Source organism: Puma concolor, chromosome F2 (genome assembly GCF_028749965.1).
Source record: "Puma concolor isolate L17-30 chromosome F2, mPumCon1.1.hap2, whole genome shotgun sequence".
In the NCBI taxonomy this organism is placed as follows: domain Eukaryota; kingdom Metazoa; phylum Chordata; class Mammalia; order Carnivora; family Felidae; genus Puma; species Puma concolor.
Window position 1 is genome coordinate 66067119 of NC_141684.1, and position 24383 is coordinate 66091501.

At 39.7% G+C, this 24383-nt stretch overlaps 1 protein-coding gene across 2 annotated transcripts in view; it reads left to right on the plus strand.

Moving 5' to 3' along the window:
* Positions 1-24383, plus strand: part of CPA6 (carboxypeptidase A6) — a 525192-nt gene that overhangs the window by 440847 nt on the left and 59962 nt on the right. For both annotated transcript variants that reach the window (XM_086696069.1, XM_025922810.2), the window contains 3 exons: positions 6786-6900; positions 9123-9224; positions 11606-11710. In XM_086696069.1, the coding sequence (XP_086552195.1) occupies positions 6786-6900; positions 9123-9224; positions 11606-11710 (322 nt within the window). The remainder of the gene's footprint in view (positions 1-6785; positions 6901-9122; positions 9225-11605; positions 11711-24383) is intronic.

Consider the following 24383-nt stretch of genomic DNA (forward strand, 5'->3'; position numbering starts at 1 on the left):
AAATCAAGTCAGGGAGTAGAAACAAATAATGCTGGAGAGGTTGAGAGAAGACCAGGTTGTGGGAAGTCTGATGTAGAGGGCTAGGAGTTCAGGCTATGTAGTATGTGGTTCTGCACACTTGAAAGAGGTAAGCAAGGAAGCCATGTGTAAGTAGGGGTGGAGGGGCAATAGGAGACTGCAATAGTCCAAGTAAGATGTTGTGAGGCCTTGAGTCGGGACCAGAGTAGTGGGATAAGGAAAGCTTTAAAAAAAAAAAAAGTGAGGGGCGCCTGGGTGGCGCAGTCGGTTGAGCGTCCGACTTCAGCCAGGTCACGATCTCGCGGTCCGTGGGTTCGAGCCCCGCGTCGGGCTCTGGGCTGATGGCTCAGAGCCTGGAGCCTGTTTCCGATTCTGTGTCTCCCTCTCTCTCTGCCCCTCCCCCATTCATGCTCTGTCTCTCTCTGTCCCAAAAATAAATAAACGTTGAAAAAAAAAAATTAAAAAAAAAAAAAAAAAGTGAATAGGCAAAACCACCTGGACTCTGCACTTAGTTGGGTGTAGGTGGAAAAGGAAGAAATTGAAAACAACCTCAAATCTTCTAGCTTAGGTGATTGAGTAGATAGATTCAAATAAATTTGGATATTTGGTTTGGGTTTTTTTTTAAAGGAATCGTTAAATACTAAGAATGGAGCAAATGGAAGATAGTCACAGAAGTTAAGAAATGAGAGACTTTCAGGAGGGAGAACATCAGTGATGCCACGTGGTGCAGTAATATCCAGCAAGAAAAGGACTGACTGGTTTCCTTTGGATTTGGCAATGGAAATTGTGTTGGTAACTCTCATGGTGGGATTATATTGTCAGGAGCAGAAGACAGAGAAAGTACAGAGAAGTGAATAGGAGGTGAGAACATGAAGAAGCAGAGCAGAGTACTCCTCCTAGAAGTTAAAATAAGCTGAGAGGCAGAGAATGAGGAGTGACTACAAGGAGATGCAGCATCAATGACTGCTTCAAATTTGGGATTTTAGGGGGGTAGGGGGAAACTTTTGTATGTCTGTAGGCTGAAGGGAGGGACCAGTAGGGAAGGACACACTGATGGTACAGGATAGAATGCACCAATGGAGAAATGGGTTTGAGCACTAGAAAGGATGCCTTATCCGGGAAGACTGAAGAGGTGAATGTGAGTCTAGTTAAGATTATAAAGAGGAGAGTCAACAAGTTGAAAGAGATCATAACTAAGGGCTAAATTTTCTACGTGGAATAAGAAGCAAAATTATCTACTGGAAGGGAAGAAACGAGCTAAAGAGGGTTACCAAGAGAAAAGCTGGGGTTTTTGGTGCAAAGAAGGGCGATTGTAGCACTCATACAGAGTTGAGATTTTGTTGGATTAGGACCACAGAAAGGTCAGGATCAAAGAAGTTGAGGTTCCTAGTGAGATACTAGCTTAAGTATTCATCCATGGCATCAAATCTGGATAGGAAAAGAGAAGAGTCTAGGAGGAATTATGTAGTCAAATTTAAGAATCAAGAGAGGTATAATGATCTTTATATTTAAAGAAGATACAGCATGACTGAGGGCAACAAGGAAATGGAGGGAAGAAAATCTTGACAAAGTGTAGGCTAAGATTAAGAGTCCTGGTGTAGAACATTCATGGCTGGTGACAAGATTCAGGTGTTAGTCATGGAGGTCATGGCTGAAATGGAGTGTAAATCATTGAGACTGATGTGATTGAGAATGGATGGACTAAATCACCAGAGAATCATCATAGCAGTTTTGAATCTCATTGGCTGATGACAAGATTAGAGGTGGAGAGACAGATGTGCTCCTGGGACAGTAATATCAGAAAGTACCCAGGAGTCAGAGGAAAGAAACAAGGAATGGCATGATGCTGAAGGCAGGATGAGCTTTTTCTGGAAGTTAGAAGATTGATGAGGAAGCATGTGAGAATGCTGGGGTTCAGGAGAATGCTGACCTCCTTCCCTTTGGTCCCATGATAGGTGGTGTGGTGAAAGAGAAAGCCACAAAAGAATCTGTCCTTGAGAGAATTCCATTTCCACTAGGGCAAGAATATGAAAAGAGAGAGTTCTCTGAAGAGACGAGAATACAGGAAGTTTATTTACAGAGAAAGCAGGATTCCAGCAGACACAAGGGAAAAGGAAGTGGTGGAGAGATAGAAAGTCAATGCAGGATCTGGGCAGAGAAGTGCAGTGTAGTGAATCAATGACATGGGAAGGAGTGACCTGCCTTTCATTTGGAAACTTAGGATTTCAGGGCTGTGAAGCATATTTGTAAATGACTAGCCTCAATTACTCCAACTTCTTAGCAAATGGTTGTACTATCAAAACTGGCACAAAGATCCCTGATGATGTCTGGTAAGGCCTGGGATGGGCCTGTGGCTCTGTGAGTCCATGGTGAAAGCCCTAGTCTCTCTGGAAGGCTGAGCCACAGGGTGCAAAGTGACAGTGACATTCCTCCCTGGTCCACACAAATACTTCCCTGCCAGAAAGATAATTACAGCCTTATTAAAGTACTTATATGCTTTTTGCAGAAAGGTACTTTATCTGTCCTTCTAGAACAGGGCAGAGTCACAGCTGTGCATAAAACTATTGTTCATATTGAACACATTTTAGTCATCACTATAACTTTGAAGGTGTGCTTTGATTCTCTGAATGCCTGGAAGGAAGGAGCTTAGTAATTATATCTATAGGTGCTCAGCAACAACTCACATGCTTCATTAATTATAATTCAGTAGAAAGGAATATACCAGTTATTTTAACAAGTCTCTATTTCCTGCCATTAAATATAGGTCATGCGGAACTGATATAGAATAAAATATCACACTTTATGTCACAGAGAATAGAGTCTAAAAAATGAGTATTTTAAATCAGTTGTCTCCTCATGGAGGACAATCATTTAGAATTATTCATTTTGTTGGTCCCGAGATAATAACACATAAGAGTCGATTAAATTCCACAGGGCAGTAGATAGAGATCATTTTAATTGACTTTTATTATTGTAGCCTGGGGTATTTCCAAAAGATTATCATTAACTCTGTACAACTATACATAATATATAGCTGTAGTCATCTTTAAGGAAGAGATAATGTGACCTCATGTGTCTGGCCCCTAGGTAATCAGCCCCTCAATGACATGAAAGATGAGATGATTCATTCTGTCATAAAAAATTTAATCATTTTATAAATTAAATACCTGTAAAAATTGGCAGTGGAATTTCAAATATTGAGCCTCACTCACCCACCCTGGAAGCTTTGGGGACATGGTTTTACACTGAATGTTGACATCACTTGGAAAGTTTTCAGTGGCTCTGGTCACTGTTATATTACAGTACATGCACCTAGGGTAGGGATAATCATGAATCACAAAGGACTAAGAAAATAGAACACTTACAAATGCCATTTTGATCTCCTCATTATTCTGCTGGTGTCAACTATTTGACAAGGAAAATGAGGCTAGACCTGCCACACCACAATTATTTTAATTTTCAGGTTGGTCTTTTAGGGTCTGTATTAAGGTATAGTCGTTGAATAGAGACCTGTATTAGTTTGCTAGGGCTGTCATAACAAATCCCATAGACTGGCTGGCTTAAAAAGCAAAAATGTAATGTCTCATGATTCCAGAGGCTAGAAGACTGAAATGAAGGTGTGGTCAGAGTTGGTTCCTTCTGAGGTCTGTGAGGGAAGGACCTGTCCCAGGCCTCTCTCCTTGGTTTGTAAGATGGACATCTTTGCCTCTTCATATCTTCCCTCTGCTTGTGTCTTTGTGTAGTAATTTCCTCCATTTTTTAAAATTGTGGTAAAATATGCAATATGAAATTTACCATTTTAACCATTTTAAATATACAATTCAGTGACATCAAGTGCATTCACATTATACAACCATTAGCACCATACACCTCCAGAACTTTTCCATTTTCCCAAACTGAATTTCCTCTTTTTTAAATGGTTATTTTTGAGAGGGAGAGGGAGTGCACACTTACATGTGTGTGACCTGGGAAGGGGTAGAGAGGGGGACAGAGGATCCAAAGCAAGCTCTGTGCTGACAGCAGAGAGCACAATGTGGGGCCAGAACTCACAAACTATGAGATCATGACCTGAGCCAAAGTCAGACACTTAACCACTTAACTGACTGAGCCACCCAGGTGCCCCTGAATCGCCTCTTTTTATAAGGACACCAGTCATATTGGATTAGAATACATCCTAGTGACCTCAGTGTAATTACATCTGCAACAATCCTATTTCCAAATAAGGTCACATTCTGTGGTGCTGGGGGTTAGGACTCCAACATACAAATTGGGGGAGAAGGGGACACCATTCAACTCATAACAGATCCCCACACACAATGGATTTAATCACATATAATTGATTTCTCCCTCATGCGACAGTCCAGAGGTCCAGAAGCTGTTGCTGCGATAGTACAGCCCTCACTGTTGTGATGATAACTGCCTCTCTTGCTGCAAAGCTGGTGACTAGACACTGGAGTGCTGAGTCCAGCAACCTCGACTTTCCCTGAACAGTCACATTTCTGACCTTGACATGGTCACAGCAACAGCAGGAGATGGCCACTGCATTTCTTAACTTCCTATCGTACCAGTGTTCACAAATTTGTACCCGGGACCCTAGCTGCAAGAGAGTCAAGAAAAAGTAATTTTTGGGTTCACAGCCCTTGCAGTACAAGAAGTCCATACGGAGAGTAGGCAGCTAACCATATCTAGCACAGACACTCAAGAGAGGAAAAAGGAAACAAGGGTCAGCTATATTCTCATATTCTCTTCCATTTGTTTTTTTTTTCTTCCATTTGTATTTAATATGGAAACTGAGAGGACTAATACCAGTGGGTTTCCAGATTTAATTAGCCTAAATTATTTGTTTCCAGATCATTAGCCTAAATATCCCAACAATATATTAAAATCACTAGGTGAGCTTTTAAAAAGGACTTCTACCTATTCACAGATATTCTTGTCTATGCAGGGCCCAGTGTGGCATTTTTTTTAAGTTTATTTATTTTTTTTTTAATTTTTTTTTCAACGTTTATTTATTTTTGGGACAGAGAGAGACAGAGCATGAACGGGCGAGGGGCAGAGAGAGAGGGAGACACAGAATCGGAAACAGGCTCCAGGCTCTGAGCCATCAGCCCAGAGCCCGACGCGGGGCTCGAACTCACGGACCGTGAGATCGTGACCTGGTTGAAGTCGGCCGCTTAACCGACTGCGCCACCCAGGCGCCCCAAGTTTATTTATTTATTTTTTTAAATTTTTTTTTTTCAACGTTTTTTATTTATTTTTGGGACAGAGAGAGACAGAGCATGAACGGGCGAGGGGCAGAGAGAGAGGGAGACACAGAATCGGAAACAGGCTCCAGGCTCCGAGCCATCAGCCCAGGGCATGACGCGGGGCTCGAACTCACGGACCGCGAGATCGTGACCTGGCTGAAGTCGGCCGCTTAACCGACTGCGCCACCCAGGCGCCCCAAGTTTATTTATTTTTAAGTAATCTCTACACCCAACCTGGGGCTCCATCTCATGACCCCAAGATCAAATGAGCCAGCCAGGCACCTCAGTGTGGCATAGTTTTTAAAGCTCACGGGTGACTTTAAAGCAATGCAACTCAAGAATCACTGGCCTAAATGACTAAACAAATATTAGGAAATCCAAAAACTAGCTCCATATGGCACTTGGAGATTTTAAAAGGAGACAGAGAAGCCCAAGAGTTTAATCATCAAAGGAGCTAATATCCAACTGGAATGATTCCATACAACTTGAAACTAAAAAACTTTACATGATAATTTTCTTACTTTGGTGAAAACACTAGCAAACTTGACTAGAAAATATTAAGATAAATCTTTTGTAGGAGCAATTCTCCATTAGAATTATTTTGACAGTTCTCTGAATGGGCATTTCATTATGCGATTAGTAATATGTTAAGTCATTTATCAATTAATAATGATAAATGATATAGAATCTAAGAATCAATTAAGAGGCATAGTTTTTTTGCACTGAAACTCCTAGGAAAATACTGCCTTTCTAAAGGGAACAATGGTGGTTCTATCAAGAGCTGCCAAACAAACAGATGAATCCACATCAGAACTTCTTAACTTTCTGGTGATAAATGTGAGGAATTGCTCTTACCTTGAGTGGAAACAAGTTTCACTTGTTTATTTTTAGAAGGTCTGTCCACTCTGAAAATAATGCAAACCCAATATACCCCAACTCAATTTTGCAAAAATTTAAACATTTTTTTAAACCTTTGAAAACTTTTCATATTGTGTTGCCTTGTCTTGTTTTGGTGTTCCTAATGTCACACTGGGCTTAGAGTCTAAAGACTAGAATCCAGGTTCACATTCCAAGCTCAAACTCTAACTCTGTTCTCACTAGCAGATGATATTGGCAAGTTCTTGACCCTTTTGAAGCTCATTTTCCCCATTTGTAAAATTTAAGAGTAAAATTTACCTTATAGGTTTGTTAACTAAGCTTGTGTACGTAAAATACATAGTGCGGTGCCCAAGTAGGTATTCAATAAATGTAAATGCCCATACCCATCATTCAGTTCTTGTAGCTGCTCAATACATGGTAGTAATTATTATTATTTGAGACCATCTTCTTTAATTTTACATTTTCATTACCCAATTTAACAGTTTGTTTCCCCAAAGAGAATACTTTCCCAACATTTGGTATTTTTAGAAATGTCATTATTTGCTATATTATTTTTCACTGATGCATGATTTTCTTTTGATATTGCCTGATTTTTATATGCTCTCCATTCAATTTTCATCATGTCTATCATTTCAAATCCAGGATCCTCATAGAAGATCTTCAGAAAACACTGGAAAAGGCAAGCAGTTTGCGAACCCAGAGAAATCGAAGATACATTTCTGGATATAATTATGAAGTTTATCACTCCTTAGAAGAAGTATGTAATCAAAGGAACTTTCATTCATTTTAATAAGTGCATCTTTATCATTCAGGTCTAATGATTGGGGGAGAAGCATAAAGACAGAGGCAGGGGCTATATGAAGAATACATATAGCTCTTACATTGTCTAGCCACCTCAGTTCAATCTTCCCTTCTATTAAGCCTTTAAAAGAAGTAGCAAAATAATTTGAATTTCATTTGCTTTACCCAACCCACCCCCACAGAGGACATAGAAGTGCAATGTAAAAGTGAGGGAATGTTGCTATAATTGCAGTTGTGAAAATCTTAACTAAAAAAGCATGGAAGGTAGATCTAGTCAGAGTTTGAAGGCAATGATTTGGTTGAGGGATGGAATGAATTTTGATGCTCCGCCCACAGCATCTGCACAGGTTGGGACCTCCCACAGGCCAGGCTTCATTTGTGGAAACTCAGGGCCTTTTAACATGTTATTTACTCTTCCTAGTATTTATTCTATAGCAACTTCATTCCCACAACCACATCTTTGACTATTTCACCTAGACAATAGTTACTCCTTCAATATCAGATCAAGCAAAAAGATGGCTATTTCTATTTTCCCAGATTGGATTAGAACTCCCCAGCTCCAACCCCAGCTTATTACATGTACCCACAGCACATGGATAGAATATCTATCATAGTTTTTATACACATAATTTTAGGATTATTTGATTAATGCCTTAGTCGTCCTCAAGTTCCAAAGCAAGTTTCATGAGGACAGGCCATTTCTTAAATGCGTTTTTTAAAATTTTTTTAATGTTTACTTATTTTTGAAAGAGAGAGTGAGAGAGCAAACATGAGTGGTGGAGGGGCAGGGAGAGAGAGACACACACACAGATTCAAAAGCAGGCTCCAGGCTCCACACTGTCAGCCCAGAGCCCGATGAGAGGCTGGAACTCACAAACTGTGAGATCATGACCTGAGCTGAAGTCGGACATTTATCTGACTGAGCCACCCAGGACAGGCCATTAATTTCTTGTTCACCACTATATCCATAGTGGCAAGCAAATAGAGACCTCCAAATAGGTAGCTGATGACAGAATGAATAAATTAATAAATACACACATTTTCCATGCTTCCCCTGAATTGAGCAAAGGAATGTCAAACACAGAATTAATGAGATCCTGTTATATTTTCAGGAGAATTTTTGGTCCTCTTGATAGTTCTTTTCAAAATTATTCTTTTCAAAATTATTTTCACATGTTTCTTGTTTCAACATATATTTTAGAAGCTTGAAATTAGAAGCAATGGAAGTTTTAGATAACCTGGAACACAGAAGTGCTATAACATGCACTAGAAAAAAGTCAAATTTTAAAACTATATGTAGATATGTACATACATATATACATACATATATATATACACACATACATAGATATATATATACACACACACAAGATATATATATATATATCCTGCTCATTAGACTCAATAAGAATAGAAAGGAAAGAATATATGGATACTTCTCAAAATCTGCTTTTTCAGCACAGACTCTCTTGCACATCATGGAACAGCAGGACACTTCTGTGTGATTTCCTTATTCGTAGTAAAGCTTTTAAGTCAGAAATGTCATCCATATTTCTAAGTGCCTTATTCATCCATCTCAAATATTCCTTCTCCTGATGACAGATAAGTGTGTGTGACTGGATCAATGCAAATCTATCACTGTTCTTAGGGAAATTATTCAAAAAATGCCCTCTGATGGCTTGGATAACCTTTAAATGCAGAAGACAATGCCTTTTTCTTAGCATCTTCTGTTCAGTGACAAATTGCAATATATAGGACTTTAATAGACACTTTGAAGTAGTTTGGATGGTTTTCGTGAAGGTGATTTATTTCTTTTCCTCTTAAGTACTTAGGGGGAAAATGGAAATAAATTTTTATCTTGAAAAGAACCCAGAACACATTGATTAATTTTCTGTAAATCTCTGCTATCAAGATATTAATGACAAATGGTAGTAGAAGGTATGCTCTAAAAGGGGAACAATATAAAGACATAAAGCTACTATTTGTAAAGACAGAAAATAAAATATAGTCTTAAGTATCTTGAAGAAAATTAAAAACACAAAATTGATTTTTGTTCAACTTTATAGTCATGTATGTCCTTTGAGTTCTGAGACCTATTTTTGCCTTTTGTTACCTTTTGTTCTCTGAAGGCTCCATAATTGTGAAAGTCTGACATGGTTTTTATTTATCTGATTTTAGATTCAAAATTGGATGCATCATCTGAATAAAACTCATTCAGGCCTCATTCATGTGTTCTCTATTGGAAAATCATATGAGGGAAGGTCTCTTTTTGTTTTAAAGGTAAAAATAAATTAACAAAATAAATATTTATTAAACATTCATCCTTTTCACGTTTGACTTATGGGGAAAAGAAAAGAAATGGTCTTTCACGGCGTCTCATACTTAACATCGTTTTAATTTAAGAAAAAATTTCCCTTAGATTTTTGGGCCATATTTAATTTTTACCATTGAGTATTCCAGAGAATGCTGTTTCTAACATATTCAGAGTTACCGATGCCCTTAAAAATAATGGCTTTCAAAATTATTTGTAAGCTGGTGCTACTCAAGGTGAACCAGTGAAAAACTACATAAATTTGTAAGCAGATATGCATTCTTCCCAGATGTTGACCCTGAGTTCTCTTCCAGCTACTGACTCAGAGCTCTCCATTCCTTCTCAGCCAAGCATCTAAAAAGATTTCCTATAGGGGCAGCTGGGTGGCCCAGTTGGTTAAGCATCCAACTTTGGCTCATGATCTCGCTATTTGTGAGTTCACGCCCACATCTGGTTCTGCACTGACAGTGCAGAGTCCATTTAGAATTCTCTCTCTCTCTCCCACTCTTTTTGCTCCTCCCCTGCTCACGTGCACACTCTGGAAAGAAAGAAAGAAAGAAAGAAAGAAAGAAAGAAAGAAAGAAAGAAAGGGAGGGAGGGAAAGAAAGAAGAAAGAAAGAAAGAAAGAAAGAAAGAAAGAAAGAAAGAAAGAAAGAAAGAAAGAAAGAAAGAAAGAAAGAAAGAAAGAAAGAAAGAAAAGCTTAAAAAAAAAGATTTCCCTATATCACTGTCTCTATTTCTTCACTTCCCATTCAGACTCACTGGCCTTTGGCCCCAAAGCTCCTCCAAAACTTGTCTTGATGAGATCAGCAATGACTCCTAATTGGTTCTCTTCCTGTCTCTCTGACCATTCAGTGGCTCATTCACTGGCTCTTCTCCTCCTGCCTTTCCAGTGGGTTTTGTTCATCCCAGGACTCCATGCTCAGATGTGCTGTCCCTCCACCAACCTTTCTAGATGAACACATCCACCCTATGGTCTCAATAATCATTCCATATTCAGTGAAGTCCACCTTCTGGACTTTTACATTCATATTCCATTGCCTACTTGACCTTCTCATCTGAATATTCACAAAAGTACTTCAAGCTCACAATGGCATTGCTGTGATTGCAGTTAAGAAACATGAGCATCATCCTAAATTCCTCTGCCTTGTTTTCACCACTTCCTTTAAATCTACCACCAAGAACTGATGATTTTTTCTTCTAAGTATCTTTTGGATCTGCTGCAATTCCTCCTCTGTCTTCCCTGCTGTTACCATAATTTATCTCTAGATCTCTTCTCCCTGGACTATTGCAGTAAGGGCCTCAGTACTGAACTTTCTTTCAAGTCCCCATCCTCTCCTGTCTGATACTGTCATCCATCACTGCTGTTAGTGTGCTTGTATCCATTCCTCTGTGTCTCTCTTTCACATACGCATACACTTCTGTGTCCACCTGCCATTTCTTTCTCGTACCCCAAAAGCCCATTCTTCAAAGAGGATGTTCCCAGATTCTCTTCCAAGCTTGAGATGCCTTCTTCTAACTTGTCTTCTGGACCAGCTCCAAGTCTTACTCAAGTACTTAAGTGTTTCTCGTCTGAAAAGCCTTCTCCTACTCCCCAGGAAAATTACACATAACACCTCCCATGTTCCCTAAGCAACTTATGCATCTTCACATCATAATGGTTAATTGTTCCCATGTCTGCCCTCCCTACCAGCATATAAATTCCTTGTCTTTTCTTCTTTGAATCTCCAGTGTCAAGAACAATATCCCCAAAGGATTTCCTGAAGTGTTAGTTGAGTGAAGTAATGAGTGAAAACTAGATTCCCTATGAAATAATGTTAATAGCTACCTATTTATTACTGAGTTAGAAACCACATTTAAGTAATATTGATATAATAGGATTATAAAGACAAATCTGTCACTTGATTCTACAAATCAAATTGTTTTGCTTTTCCATTTTGTGTTGTAATAAAATTTGACTTTGTCCACCTATAAAACATACTTATTACTTAAAGAAATATTCCTTGGGAATTTGAAGCTGATTGTCTTAGAATGCTTGGGAGGACGGGGAATTTAGCATTTTACTTAACAGTCACAAATTATATTAAAGGAGAAGCAAGCCTATTTAAGGGATTGCCCTTTTTGTGTGTTTTCCAGTTATTTGATTTGTAATTCAGACAATAAAGTCATTGTTTCTGCATAAACAAGCCTGCACTTCTGGAAAGATAGGAAATCTCTTTATCTTTTTTGTGAGTTACCTAATTAATCAAACTATAGTGAAGAACTATTCTGAAACCTTATTAAATTATGCTTTTCAGTGAATCTAAAAATAAAAGCCTGACTTGGTTACTATGAACACTCTTGTTTTCAGCTGGGCAGAAGATCACGAACTTACAAAAGAGCTGTCTGGATAGACTGTGGTATTCATGCAAGAGAATGGATTGGTCCTGCCTTTTGTCAGTGGTTTGTAAAAGAAGTAAGTTAAACTCTTTATACAATGTCCATTTCAGCTAATTGATGCTTCCCATGTGTTTTTATTCAGTTCAAGGAACAAAACCAGCAACTGGAAGCCAGCAATACCTGATTGAGTAATAATAACACCTTGATTTTGCTGGGTCACTTTCATGTTTCTGAAGACCTCTCATAACCTGGCTCAGTTTATCCTCACCTCTGCCCTTAGAGGTTGGAGTTGCCAACACTCATTAAAGAGAAAGAATCAGTTTCAGAGCATTTATGAAGTCGTAAACAAATTAGAAATCAGCTAGGTAGCTGATATGTGGCAAAAAGATAAACATCCAATTTATGGTGCTCCAGAGAAGTTTCTCATACACTATCCAAGTTGGAAAATTCTACATCATTTATCACAATGATGTCACATATACTTTAACAATAAAGGGATGAGCAAGTGATTGCATTTTGCTCTCCTATGGATCTGCAATGTAATCCCAAAGACCTTTGGCATCTGTGGATTTTGCGTTCAGTTTTAGTGCTTTTCAGCAACTCTAGTGATTGAAGACTCATAGTGATTTCTTATTATCCAAAGGCTTCATTTAAATCATAAGTCCTCTGATGCTAGTGTATCAGGTGGGTCTCTATCTCATGCATGGGCCAAACTCATGGACCAACATCTTGATATATGTTTTGAAATTTTCTATCCATCATCAAGAATGCAATGACTTTCAAGGTTATTTTTACACTTTAGTAATTTTTAAAACTCTAAAAAGAAAATCAACCACTAGTACTGGTAATGAAAGTGAAAAAGTCTAAGGAAATAAAGGTTCTAAGCTAGAAAATAACCCTACAAATTTCTTTAGCCCTGTCGTATAGGGAACCATTAAGAATACAAAAGATCTTTAAATATTTTAGTTCTATTTCACAGTATTTTGTGGGAAAATTATGTGCCCTGCTGAGGTTTGTGATTTTGAGAACACTCCTAGTCTTGGGAAAATGTCCCTCACAAATGTCAAAGATGTACTAAATTTGTAAAATCTGCCTCTCTGCCACTACCAAACCCACATAAGTTTATTTAATTTTATAAATATGATAAAAAATTTTTTAACTATTCCCACTAAGTGTATTAAAGAATTCATATTTTCTTAAAATGTCATCCTGGTAGGACAAATATAAAGTCTAATAAGGATTAACTCTATTAACTTGTAGTAAATACCCATTGTTAGTACATACAGCATATTGTCTGCTGCCTTACGTTTCAAAAGGGAAAGGAGGAAACATGGTTACATATAGAACATCTATTGTTTATAAACTGTGGTCCTGTGTATTATTGAAGAACACAAGAATGTATCTCCCAATTTACCTTACCCTCACATGTGCTTACTTATTTGTTCATGTGGTTATGGTCTGTCTCTTCCTGTACCACTACCAACGGCAGAAACTCTATCCTGTTCATTGCTAAGTCCTTGGAACCTAGAACAGCACCTGGCATTTAATCTTCAAATATTTGTTAATGGGAATAATGAGAATCCACTAATAATGATGTGGAAAGATTTCTGGGAGATGACCTGTCAAATCATCTCATAGGGTATAAATGGTACCACCTGGATTTTTTCAGTGCACAATCTGTAGAGCCATATGTGGCAGCCCTGTAACCCAAGCTAAGTTTCCAAAAAGGAGGACAGTTTAACCACAGAAAAAAGATGAGGTATATATAATGATGATCAATCGAGGGTAGTTGATTTGCTTCATCCCTCTTTCACCAGGTCATCTTCAAACCATGGGGGTCTAGCCATTTCCATGTCTCTGCTACCCTTCCCATGCCCCTCTCACTCTTCTTCATGGCCATCCACCTGCTCCTCCACTTAATCACTTAAGTATCCCATCTGAGTCGGGCAGTAACCAGAAACTGGGAAAAGAAGCTTAGGTGTCACTTGTCCCTGTGTCTTTGTGAAAGCAGTGGGGCTGCTAAGGTGGTAGCGGTGACTGTTGTGCACTGACATTTACACATTACAGGCTTATAGGAGATGTTCTCATCTTGCTTTGAAGCCACCATTCCCACTAATGGTGGTAGTGGGGACTAAGGGGAAGGGGATGTCAATGATTTAAACAACTTTAAATATGCTAAGCATTAGAACATCGTCTCTTATACACTAATTCAGTCCCTTATTAAATTCTCAGCCTCCCAAAATAGGCAGGAGGCTGCTGGTCCAAGAAGGGGCTCCAGGTAGTGTCTCTTTCACAGGCCACCTCCCCTCTACCACAGAAGTCCCATGACCAAGTCCCAGGCTCTCAACTCATCTCATTTCCATGCCTTCTCTAGGGATACCAGGGAACCTCTGAGCTTGCTCTTTGCCTTCTAGGGGGCTCTGGGATGCTGTGTCCAGCCCTCTCTCGGCTGACTCATGACACACTGCCAGTTGTCTTCTCCTGTATTTGCAGGTTATTGGCATATGAGGGTCAAGTGAGATGATGTCCTCTCAGAGAGACATGGTGAACAGAACAGAGGTCCACTTTTCTTACAATTTTTACCCCAATCTACTAGATTCTACCATCTCTTGATTTCTCTGGAATTTCAATCCCTTGAGAGGGAGTGGTATCAGAAGCCAAAAGTTTGGGTTCATTGTTTTGTTTTCTCTCTTTCTTGAATGCTTTCCCCAAACTGCACAGCTTAAAACCGCATTTATAACCTGACAGTTTCTGTGGGTCAGCCATTCTGGTGTGACTAGCCATGTACCTCTGGCTCAGGGTCTCTCACAGGCTGCAGTCAAGATGTCAGCTGGATCCTCAGTCATCTCGAGGCTTGTGGGGGGAGATCTGTTTTTGAGCTCACTCACATGGCTGCTAGCAGCCAGAGGTCCTCCAGGGCTATTAGGAATAGACGTTCATTCCTTGCCACATGGGCCTCTTCATAATGCAGCTCACAATACACCACCTGGCTTCCTTCAGGGTAGATGAGTGAGGGAGAGCAAAACAGCATCTTTGTAAACTAACCTCAACAGTGACATCCTATCGCTTTTGCCCTATTCTGTTAATTAGAAGTGAGTCAGTAGTACCAGACCATATTCAAAGTGGGGTGGGGGGGCATGGTGATTATACAAGAATATGAATACCAAACATGCAAATCACTGGAGACCCCTTAGAGGCTGCCCACCATATTTTGGTGGGACTTTCCCCACAGCTACCACTATAATATTTGCATCATTACTCAAATGTGAACTAGGACAAAATTTATCAAGCCCTTCTGGGATCCTTATAGAATAGCATATTGCTATAGAAGCTATAGAAGCTATAGAAGTTACTTACACACCAGTTAGTAGTTAGACAACCCTGGATTGGAATGCCAGCTCTGCAATTTACTAGCTGTGTGATCTTGGAGCAAGTTGTTTAACCTCTCGGAACCTCAATAATAATACGTGACCAATAATGGGTTATTGGGAAAATTAAATGATATAATACACGTAAAAGAATTAATAGAGCACTTGGAATATAATCACTTAATAAAATCAACTCTCAGTACTAGTAGTATCTAATTTGGTGTTTTTATTTTATTTTTTATATTTAACATTTATTGAAAAATACTACCTCAGTCATACTGCTATAGGGAACTTGTCTAAGAACTATGTAGTATCAGTTAAATAATAGGGTGATCTGAACTAAAAGGAACAATGGGTATGGCTTGAGGGAGAAGCACAGGTGCGGTTGTGCTGTGGTTGTAGGTGTTGATGGCTGCTTGGAAGCTGAGTCAGACCAGCAGGTGATCCCAGACCTCAGAGCCCTCCCAGCACACACTCTCCTGGGCTCCTGGAAATGTAGGGGAGCCCCCACCCTCAAAGGAAGTGGGAGGCTGGGGGCAGAAGAGCATGAGCAGAGGCAGCTTATCCCTGTGGGACAGGCTGGACTGTGGACCTAACTGGGCCAGCCTCTGCCTGAGGCAATGGATTTCTGTCCTCAGCTGGTAGAGCTCTCTCTCCACTGTCAGAGCCACCCTCCGGCTCTTGTGATCCCTCTCCTCACCCAGAAAGACCTCATAGAAGGAGGGGGTTCTCTGAAATTCTCTGCCCAGGTCCTTGGCCATCTTCTTGTAGAGGTTGAGGGTTTGACGGGTGGCATTCAGGCTCCTGTACACCTTGGGAAGCTGCTTCTCCATTTCCAAGAGGTGTGTTTTCTCCTCTGCCGAGTTTCTCTCCAGATGCAGGATGTGCTCTTCCCACATCTCAAGCTTTATTTTGAGCTTCAGCTGGAACTTCTGAATCTCACTTTCCAGGTAGGCACTTTCAATGTGAAAAGACACTTCCTCAGCTTGGAGGCTTGTTATTTGTCCTCTGAGCTTCGCAATCCTCCGATTTTCCTCCATCAGTTCTCTGGACAACTTGTCCTCCACATGACACCTGCCCAAGGCACAGTGGCATGGCCATGGATTTTCTGATGGACTGCTGACAGGTGAATGGAGCCATCACCATTTTCCACTCTCCTCCCCCCCTCTCCTGAGCCCCAACTTTCTATGTGATGTCTAATGAGCTCCAGCACATGCAGCAACTTCAGCATGGTCTGGTCTACGGTCTTGAAGTGGCTCCCATCCTCACTGGCATCCTGGTGTACTTCTGGATTGGGAAGCTCTGGCCTTCCTTCCTCCTCTGCCTTGTCCTGCACTCTCTGCCTCAGCTGCCGGTTTTCTGGACCAGGAGGGCTAGACTTCCATGCAGATCAGGGCTATCTTTTGAACCTTCTGTTATTTTCCTCCCACAGGGTTCTCTATCTTCCTGTGATGCTCCCAAGATGGGATTTTCATCAGTTAGTTGAGAAGGTCTTACGGGCTGGCTTTTTTTAATTTCCTTCAGCAGTTGCACAGTGTCCTCCTCTGAAAACCAGCTGAGATTTTCATTCAGGGCAGCCAGAGCAAGGGTTGTAATGGGAGAGGACTGGCCTCCCACCCAGGTGGTGTGAGAGCTTCATGGGCTTGTGCCTTTAGTCCTGTCTCCTCCACACCTTTCCCAGATGCTTCATTCTGGGCATATTGCCTCCTAAGAAGCCCCTCTCCTCTTCTTAAACTGTGTCCACTCTTTACTATGAACACCATCACTGCAGTGCATATGAGGATCACCCAGAGAAACCCAGAGTCTCCTGGCATGTGTGGCATACTTTCACACATCACCAGCAAGGCAGCCCACAGCTGCTCCAGGACCAGCTGGGGAGACATTTCAGTGGCCACCAGCTGGCTCCAAAGGGCCTTATGGCTCTGCCTCCCAGCACCAGTGTCCTATGGGCCACAAGTAACTGCTTAGAACCCCAAGGAGGGTTCCATCTCCAACACAAACCAGTGCCTGGCAACCAGGACTGACATCAGTTGGACTGAGGGAGGGCGTGCCCAAGTTCTAGAAGACCCTACTGCCTTCCTTTGCTTGTTCGGTGGACAGAAAGGGAGACTATTTTACACAGTGCATGGGGGAAGTGGACAGGCTGATTCCAGCCTGGAGCTGGGCCTCTGTCAGCACCTCTAGAGGGTTATGGCAGGGCCATACCATTTCTCTCCTCTGCACATATCTCAGGCAAAGGGGCACCCATCCTTGATTGAGGCTCATTCCCCCCATTCACAGAAACCTGGTCCCAGAGACCTCCTCCCTCTGAGGCTCCCTCTGTCCTGGTCTTTTGTCAATGGGTGGGTGGGGACAGGGGTACCAGACTGAAGGGTGTCCCCAGAGGTACGAACCAAGAGAGTAGATATCCACTTGTAACAACACACAAGGAAGCAATACAACTGGCAGGGTCAGAGATTTTCGTGGATGTTCAGTGGAGCCTGTTCTCATTAAATCCATGTGTTCCTGGAAGTAGGTGAGTGTCTATGGAGGTGGCCTATATCATTTTCCTTCACCCTGAAGAAATTTTTTTATACTTTTTGAATGGCAGATGTACCAGCAATACCTTAACTTTTGATCTGTGCGAGTCTTCATTTCACCTTAACTTTTGAAGGATAACTTCAGAGGCTACAGGTTTTTAATTTGGTGGCTTTTTTATTCCACTCCAATCCTTGGTTGCATGGTTTCTAAAGGGAAGTCTTTTTGTAGTCCCATCTGTGTTCCTGTGTAGGTGAGTGGTTTTCCCCAGTGGACCCTGTTCCCTTTTTGCTGTTTCTCTAATTTCCTGCAGTTGATGATATTCCTATGTACAGATCCTTTTTAGTTTATTTAAGTACCTATACACTTAATGTGGGGCTCAAATTCATGACACCGAGATCAAGAGTCACATGCTCTTCCAATTGGAGCAAGATGCCCTCCATGTACAGATTTTCTGGTGTTTATTGTGCTTGGTGTTCTCTGAACCTCCTGGACCTATTACTTAATGTCCTTTTTCTTTTAATTCATAGCCATTATTTCTTCTAATCTTGTTCCTCTTTCTTCGCCTGGTATTCCATTGCAAATGTGTTACACCTTTAATATTGTCCCACAGTTCTTAGTTCTGCTCTGGTTTTCTTTCTCTCCCTCTCTCCCTCCCTCCCCCTCTTTCCTTTTTACTTTGAGAAATTCCTATTGATCTCTCTCCAGTACAAGTTCCCTAATTCTGTCCTCAGCTGTGTGCAGTCTACTAATGAACCTATCAAGTTCGTTGTTCACAATGTTACATGTTTTTTTTTTTACTTTAGCATTTTTTCCTTTCTTTTCTAGAATTCCCATCTCTCTTCTAACATTGTCAATCTGTCCTTGCATGCTATTTTATCCTCTAGAAACCTGAGTATATTAATCATCATTGTTTTATATCCTGGTCTCAGAATTCCAACATCTATGTGTGTTTGAGACTGGCTCTCATGCTTTCTGTGTCTCTGCAAACTGTTTTTTGCCTCTGAGTCTGCCTTAAAATTTTTACTTGTGAACCAGGCATGATGTACTGGGTATAAGGCACTGCCTTCAATGACAGGCCTGTAGTAGCCTGTTGGGTATGTGGCAGGGAGGCATTCTTAGCCCCCATCAGTCTTGTCTCCACTGCCCCCGAGCCCCGAGGGTCGTAACCTCCTGCATGCTCCCAGTCATTTCTGTCAGGCAGGACAGGAGAGCAAGACAGTGAGGGTAGGCAGAGTGGGGTGTTCCTCTTTCCTAGGTCAGTTACACTTCGGTAAAACCCCAGCGGGTTAGGCTCAGGTTAACTAGATTACCCTCAAGGCAGGCCTTATTAAGAAGAACAGGATACTCTGGTGAATTTCAAAACTTGTTTTGAAAAAACAAGTTTTTTGAAAAAAACTTGTTTTTCCTCTTCTTTCTCAAACGATGAGGAGATTTGTCTCAGATCTTCACTGAGAGAATCTGGTAGCACTCCTGGAGTAAACTCACAAAGACATGACACCCCACCCACTGTGACTGAGTCCACTCCCCCAATACAAGTCCACCCAATGTACAGAGAAATCATTAGAAAATCAATAAAGACATAAACTCAACAACACCATCAACCAACAGGATCTAAACAACATTTATAAATCGCTCTGCCCATCAACAGCAGAGTGCACATTATTTTCAAGTGCCTGTGTTCCATATATTCAAGGAATATATTCTGGGTCAAAAAACAGACCTCAGCAAATTTAAAAGAATGAAAATCATGCAGACTGTTCTCTGACCACAATGAAATCAAACTAGATATCAAAAGGGGAAAGATAACAGGAACATCCAAACACTTGGAAGATAACATTCTTCTACATTATCCATGGATCAAAGATACAATCTCAAGTTAAGTTTTAAAAAATACATTGAACTGAATGAAAATGAAAATGTAACATATTAAAATTGGTGGGACACAGCTAAAGCCATGGAGAGGGAAATTTATAGCATTCAATGCATACATTAGGAAAAGTCTCAAAACAACCTAAGCTCTCACCTTAAAAACATAGAAAAAGAATACAAAATAAATCCAGAGAATAAAACCAAAAGAATCATTCTACCCAATTTCAAAATACATAGCTACAATAATCAAAAATGTGTGGTGTTGGTGAAGAAATAGACTGAGATAAATGGAAGAGAATAAAGGATCCAGAAATAGACCAACAGATTTTTGACAAGTGAAAAGCAATGCAATGGAGGAGAGAGAGCCTTTTCAATAAATGGTGCTGGAGAAAGTGGGCTTCCATAGGCAAATAAACCACAACCTAAGTCTCATACTTTATGCAAAACTTAACTCAAAACTAATCACTGACTGAAATGTAAAGCTATAAAACTTTTAGGAAAAAGGAAAAAATCTCCAGGGTGTAAAGCTAGGGTAAAGAGTCCTTAGATTTGACATCAAAAGCATGTTCCATAAAGGAAAAGTTGATAAACTGGACATCAAACTTAATCAAAATTATAGATTTGTACTGTGTGAAAGACCCTCTTAAGAGGACAAAAAAGACAAACTACAAGCTGGGAGAAAATATATGCAAACCACATATCTGATAAAGGACTCGGATTTGAAGTATAAAAATTCAAAGCTTGATGCAAAGAAAGCAAGCAATTCAGTGAGAAAATGGGCAAAAGGCCTAAAGAGACGTTTTACCAAAGAGTATACAGATGGCAAAATACATAAAAAGTTGCCATTAGACAATTCAAATTAAAACTACAAAAAGCTATCATTACACACCTATCAGCATGACTGAAATAAGAGAAAGAGAGACCCCACCACCAAATGCTGGGAAGGATATAGAATAACTGGATCAGTCCTACATTGCTGGTGGGAATGTAAAATGATAGAGCTAACTCTCAAAAACAGTTAACGGTTTATTGTTTTAAGTTTTTATTTAAATTCCAGTTAATATACAGTATAATATTTATTTTTAGGTGTATAGTAGAGTGATTCAGCACTTCCACACAATTTCTTTTTAAAATAGACATGCAACTACCATATGACCCAGTATTGCGCTCTTGGCATCTATCCTAGAGAAATTAAAACTTATGTTTGCTCGAAACCCTGCACATAAATGTTTATAGAAGCTTTATTTATAATAGTCAAAACCTGGAAACAATCCAAATAGCCTTCCATGCCCAAATGGGTAAACAAACTAGTACATTCATACCATGGAAAACTACTGAGCAATAAAAAGGAACAAATTATGGAAACACAAAGCAACCTAAATTAATCTCCAGAGAGTTATGCTGAATGAATAACTAATCCCAAATAGATAGATACTGTGTGGTTTCATTCATATAATGTTCATGAAGTGATAAAATTATTGCACTGGAGAACATATTGGTAGTTGCTGGGGTTAAGAAGAGGTGGAGATGGGAAGAAAGTGGATGTGGCCATAAAAGGGCATCCTGAGGGATGCTTGTGGTGATGGAAAATTCTGTGTCTTGATTAATGTTAGTATTCTGATTCTGGTATTATGCTATAGCTCCTGAAGATGTTGCTATTTGGAGGAAGTAGGAAAGGGTACGTGGAATTTCTTTGTATTCTTACAATTATATCTCAAAATGAAAAATTTATTATGAAAATAATACCCAGGTCTCAAATTCCTGGATTCCATTCTCTGGAACCAGGTACTATGTCTTGCCTAGAAAATCAGAGGCAGTTTTATCATTGCTCTTTCTTTTTTTTTTTTTTTTTTTTTTTTTTAATTTTTTTTTTCAACGTTTATTTATTTTTGGGACAGAGAGAGACAGAGCATGAACGGGGGAGGGGCAGAGAGAGAGGGAGACACAGAATCGGAAACAGGCTCCAGGCTCTGAGCCATCAGCCCAGAGCCCGACGCGGGGCTCGAACTCACGGACCGCGAGATCGTGACCTGGCTGAAGTCGGACGCCCAACCGACTGCGCCACCCAGGCGCCCCTATCATTGCTCTTTCTTCCCTGCTGTATAATCCTCAACTGACCTGACCCTCTATGCCATGGACACCAGAAGTATAAAGATGTGGCTCTGGTTCCATATGTCCTTTTTGTCGGCCAGATCGATTATCCTGTGCCATGCCCTGAGAGCCCCTTCCACTTCTGCTCCCCACTCTAATTTAGCAGATGGATCCATGAATATCTTGGACACACAAAGCTCAGAAAACAGTGATACAAAAGCAAACTACCTGGCTTAAATAAGGAGATAGGCTCGATTATTTTGTTATCCTGAAAATTGTTCAAATTGAATTCATTATCAACATATAACTGATAGTTCATTATCTCGAATAACTGCTGGTTGGCAGACATTTTTAAAGTGCAAAATACATGATTGTGGGTTTTTATATTTTAAATTGAAAATTATGTTGAAAAATATAGAGCCATCACTTTTGATTTTAATACTTGCCACCTCTCCCTTTTTTCTAGTATTCATATCACAAATATTTATGTCTCGTAGGGAAACAGGTATGCTTGGATTGCAAAATCTTTCTTTTGTTAAATGCTTGCCTATACCAGGTTAGCAGATGTTCTATACCATCACTGATATTCTATTCATGGTATTGTGGGGGTTTTTGTGGGGAGAAGAAAAAGAGGAAGCAGACTTACTGGACCTACTATTGAATTGTGTTCTACAGATGCTCCTTTACCATGAGACCAAAAAAGAGCTTTAAGAAACACTACCTTTGTTGGACGGGGGGAGGGGAAGGGGAGGAAAGAGAAGCAAACCAGAATATAGACTTTTATTTTATTTTGTTTTATTTTGTTTGAGAGATAGTGAGCAGAGGAGGGGCAGAGAGAGAGGGAGAGAGAGGGAGACAGAGGATGCGAAATGGGCACTGTGCTGACAAACACAGAGCCCAACACAGGGCTCAAACCCATCAACTGTGAGCTCATGACCTGAGCCAAAGTCAGACATTTAACTAACTGAGCCATTCAGGCACCACAGGAAACAGATTCTTAACTGTAGAGAACAAACTGAGGGTTACTGGAGGGGTGGTGGGCAGGGGATGAGTTAAACGGGTGATAGTTTAAGAAGGGCACTTGTAGTGATGAGAACTGGGTGTTTTATGTAAGTGATGAATCACTACATTGTACACCTGAAAATAACAATACACTATAAACTGAAATTTAAATAAAAAAAGAAATCCTACCTGTTCATAATAAAGTATTCTTAAATTTGTCATGGGCCAAGAGGAACTATACATATACTAAATTCATCAAAGAAAGAAAATTAGATCTATAAGGAGAAGGAAACAAATATACAGGTACACATATTTATATATATAGATATTTATATATTTTATATTTACATATATTTATATGTATATATTTACATATTTACATACATACACTTCAAAGGAAAAAATCATTCATTTGCTTCATTTCTCAAAACATCTCCAACTGAATGAGGCAGTTTGGGTTTTGTTCACTTTTGAGAGTTTGAAGTTATCTGCCTCCCAGATTGGATATCTCAAGCCATGGCTGGTCCTAGGTGGCTCAGAATTATGCATAGCACTTTATTTCTGCCTCCAATTCTATATTGCTTAAGTAAATTTTGCCAGGGTTTTTATTCATGGAATTTTTAGAAAGTAACTCAGAGAAATATTTGATTTCCAACTGAGGAAAACTTTTCCAAGCATAAAAGCAAAGGAGGGAGGCATAAAGGAAATGATTGCTAGCCCTGACTTAAAAATATTTTGGAGGAGTATTTAATGATATAAGAAACTGTCCATGACTTGCTATATCAAAAAATAAAAGACATGGATATTTAATTTCAATGTGGTAAAATTTGTCTCTGAAATATATATGCATGAGAAATATGCTAAATGCTAAAAGAATTATGGGTGATTTTATTTTCTTCATGTTTTTCTGAATTTTCCAAGTTTTCTATATTAAGCAAAACAAAAATATTTTTAAAACAAATTTAACCCAGTCAAAACTGAATGCATTTCATTCTCATACTAAACTTGTTTATGCTTGAGTCATATATTCCTACAGGTATTTTAGAATACCTGTACTCTAGGTGGTTGAATTCTATTTAACTCAGCAGCAGACCAAAGATAAAACAAGAATTGGTGAGATGATCCAAGGGCAAATTGAGACAAAAACAGTCTAAAATGGAAAGTTATTCCAGACTTTGAAGAAGTATAATATACAGGTGGATCTAATTTGATCCTGTCACAGAAAGTGAAAAGCACACACAAAAAATTAAAAAAAAAAAAAAATTTTTTTCTTAGTTTCCTAGGTCAGCCACCATATTCCTCTGCTGCTACCTAATTTAAAAGTTCAGCCCTCCAGGTCCAGCCCAATACACTGCAAATACACCTCCATTACACATTCCCACCCATCTATACGCTGCACTAGTGATGGCTAATCCTGGTGCCAAAATCTGGCATGTGATTCAGATGTTCTACGTAGATAATTCAAATAGCCAAAAATAGGAATGGTGACTTTCAGAGAAGGGGGAGTTATTTTCTAAGAACCAGGAGATGATTCTGGGCAGGGTAAGTAGAAATATTTGGAGCCTATGGTGTGTTGTGTGTATAGGACAGAGCTCTAAGGAAGATTTGGTGGTTGTGGGAGAAGTCCTTAAACTGGGAAGGCTTTCTGGAATGGGAAGATTCTTTGTCCAAGGATCAAAAAGCTTTCTTAGGAATACTTCTTTGGCTAACCACCCCTTTCAGTGTCATTATGTCTTGCTGGTGACTAAAGGTAAAAATATAAACCCTTAAATGTAGGTATAAAAGTCAGAGTTTTGGTTCAAAAAAATGTATTACTAAAAATAAAACTTTTAGAGAAGAGAACTTAAACTGTATGTATAAAAAAGTGCCCGAAGCCAGGGAACAAATAAGTAATTAAGA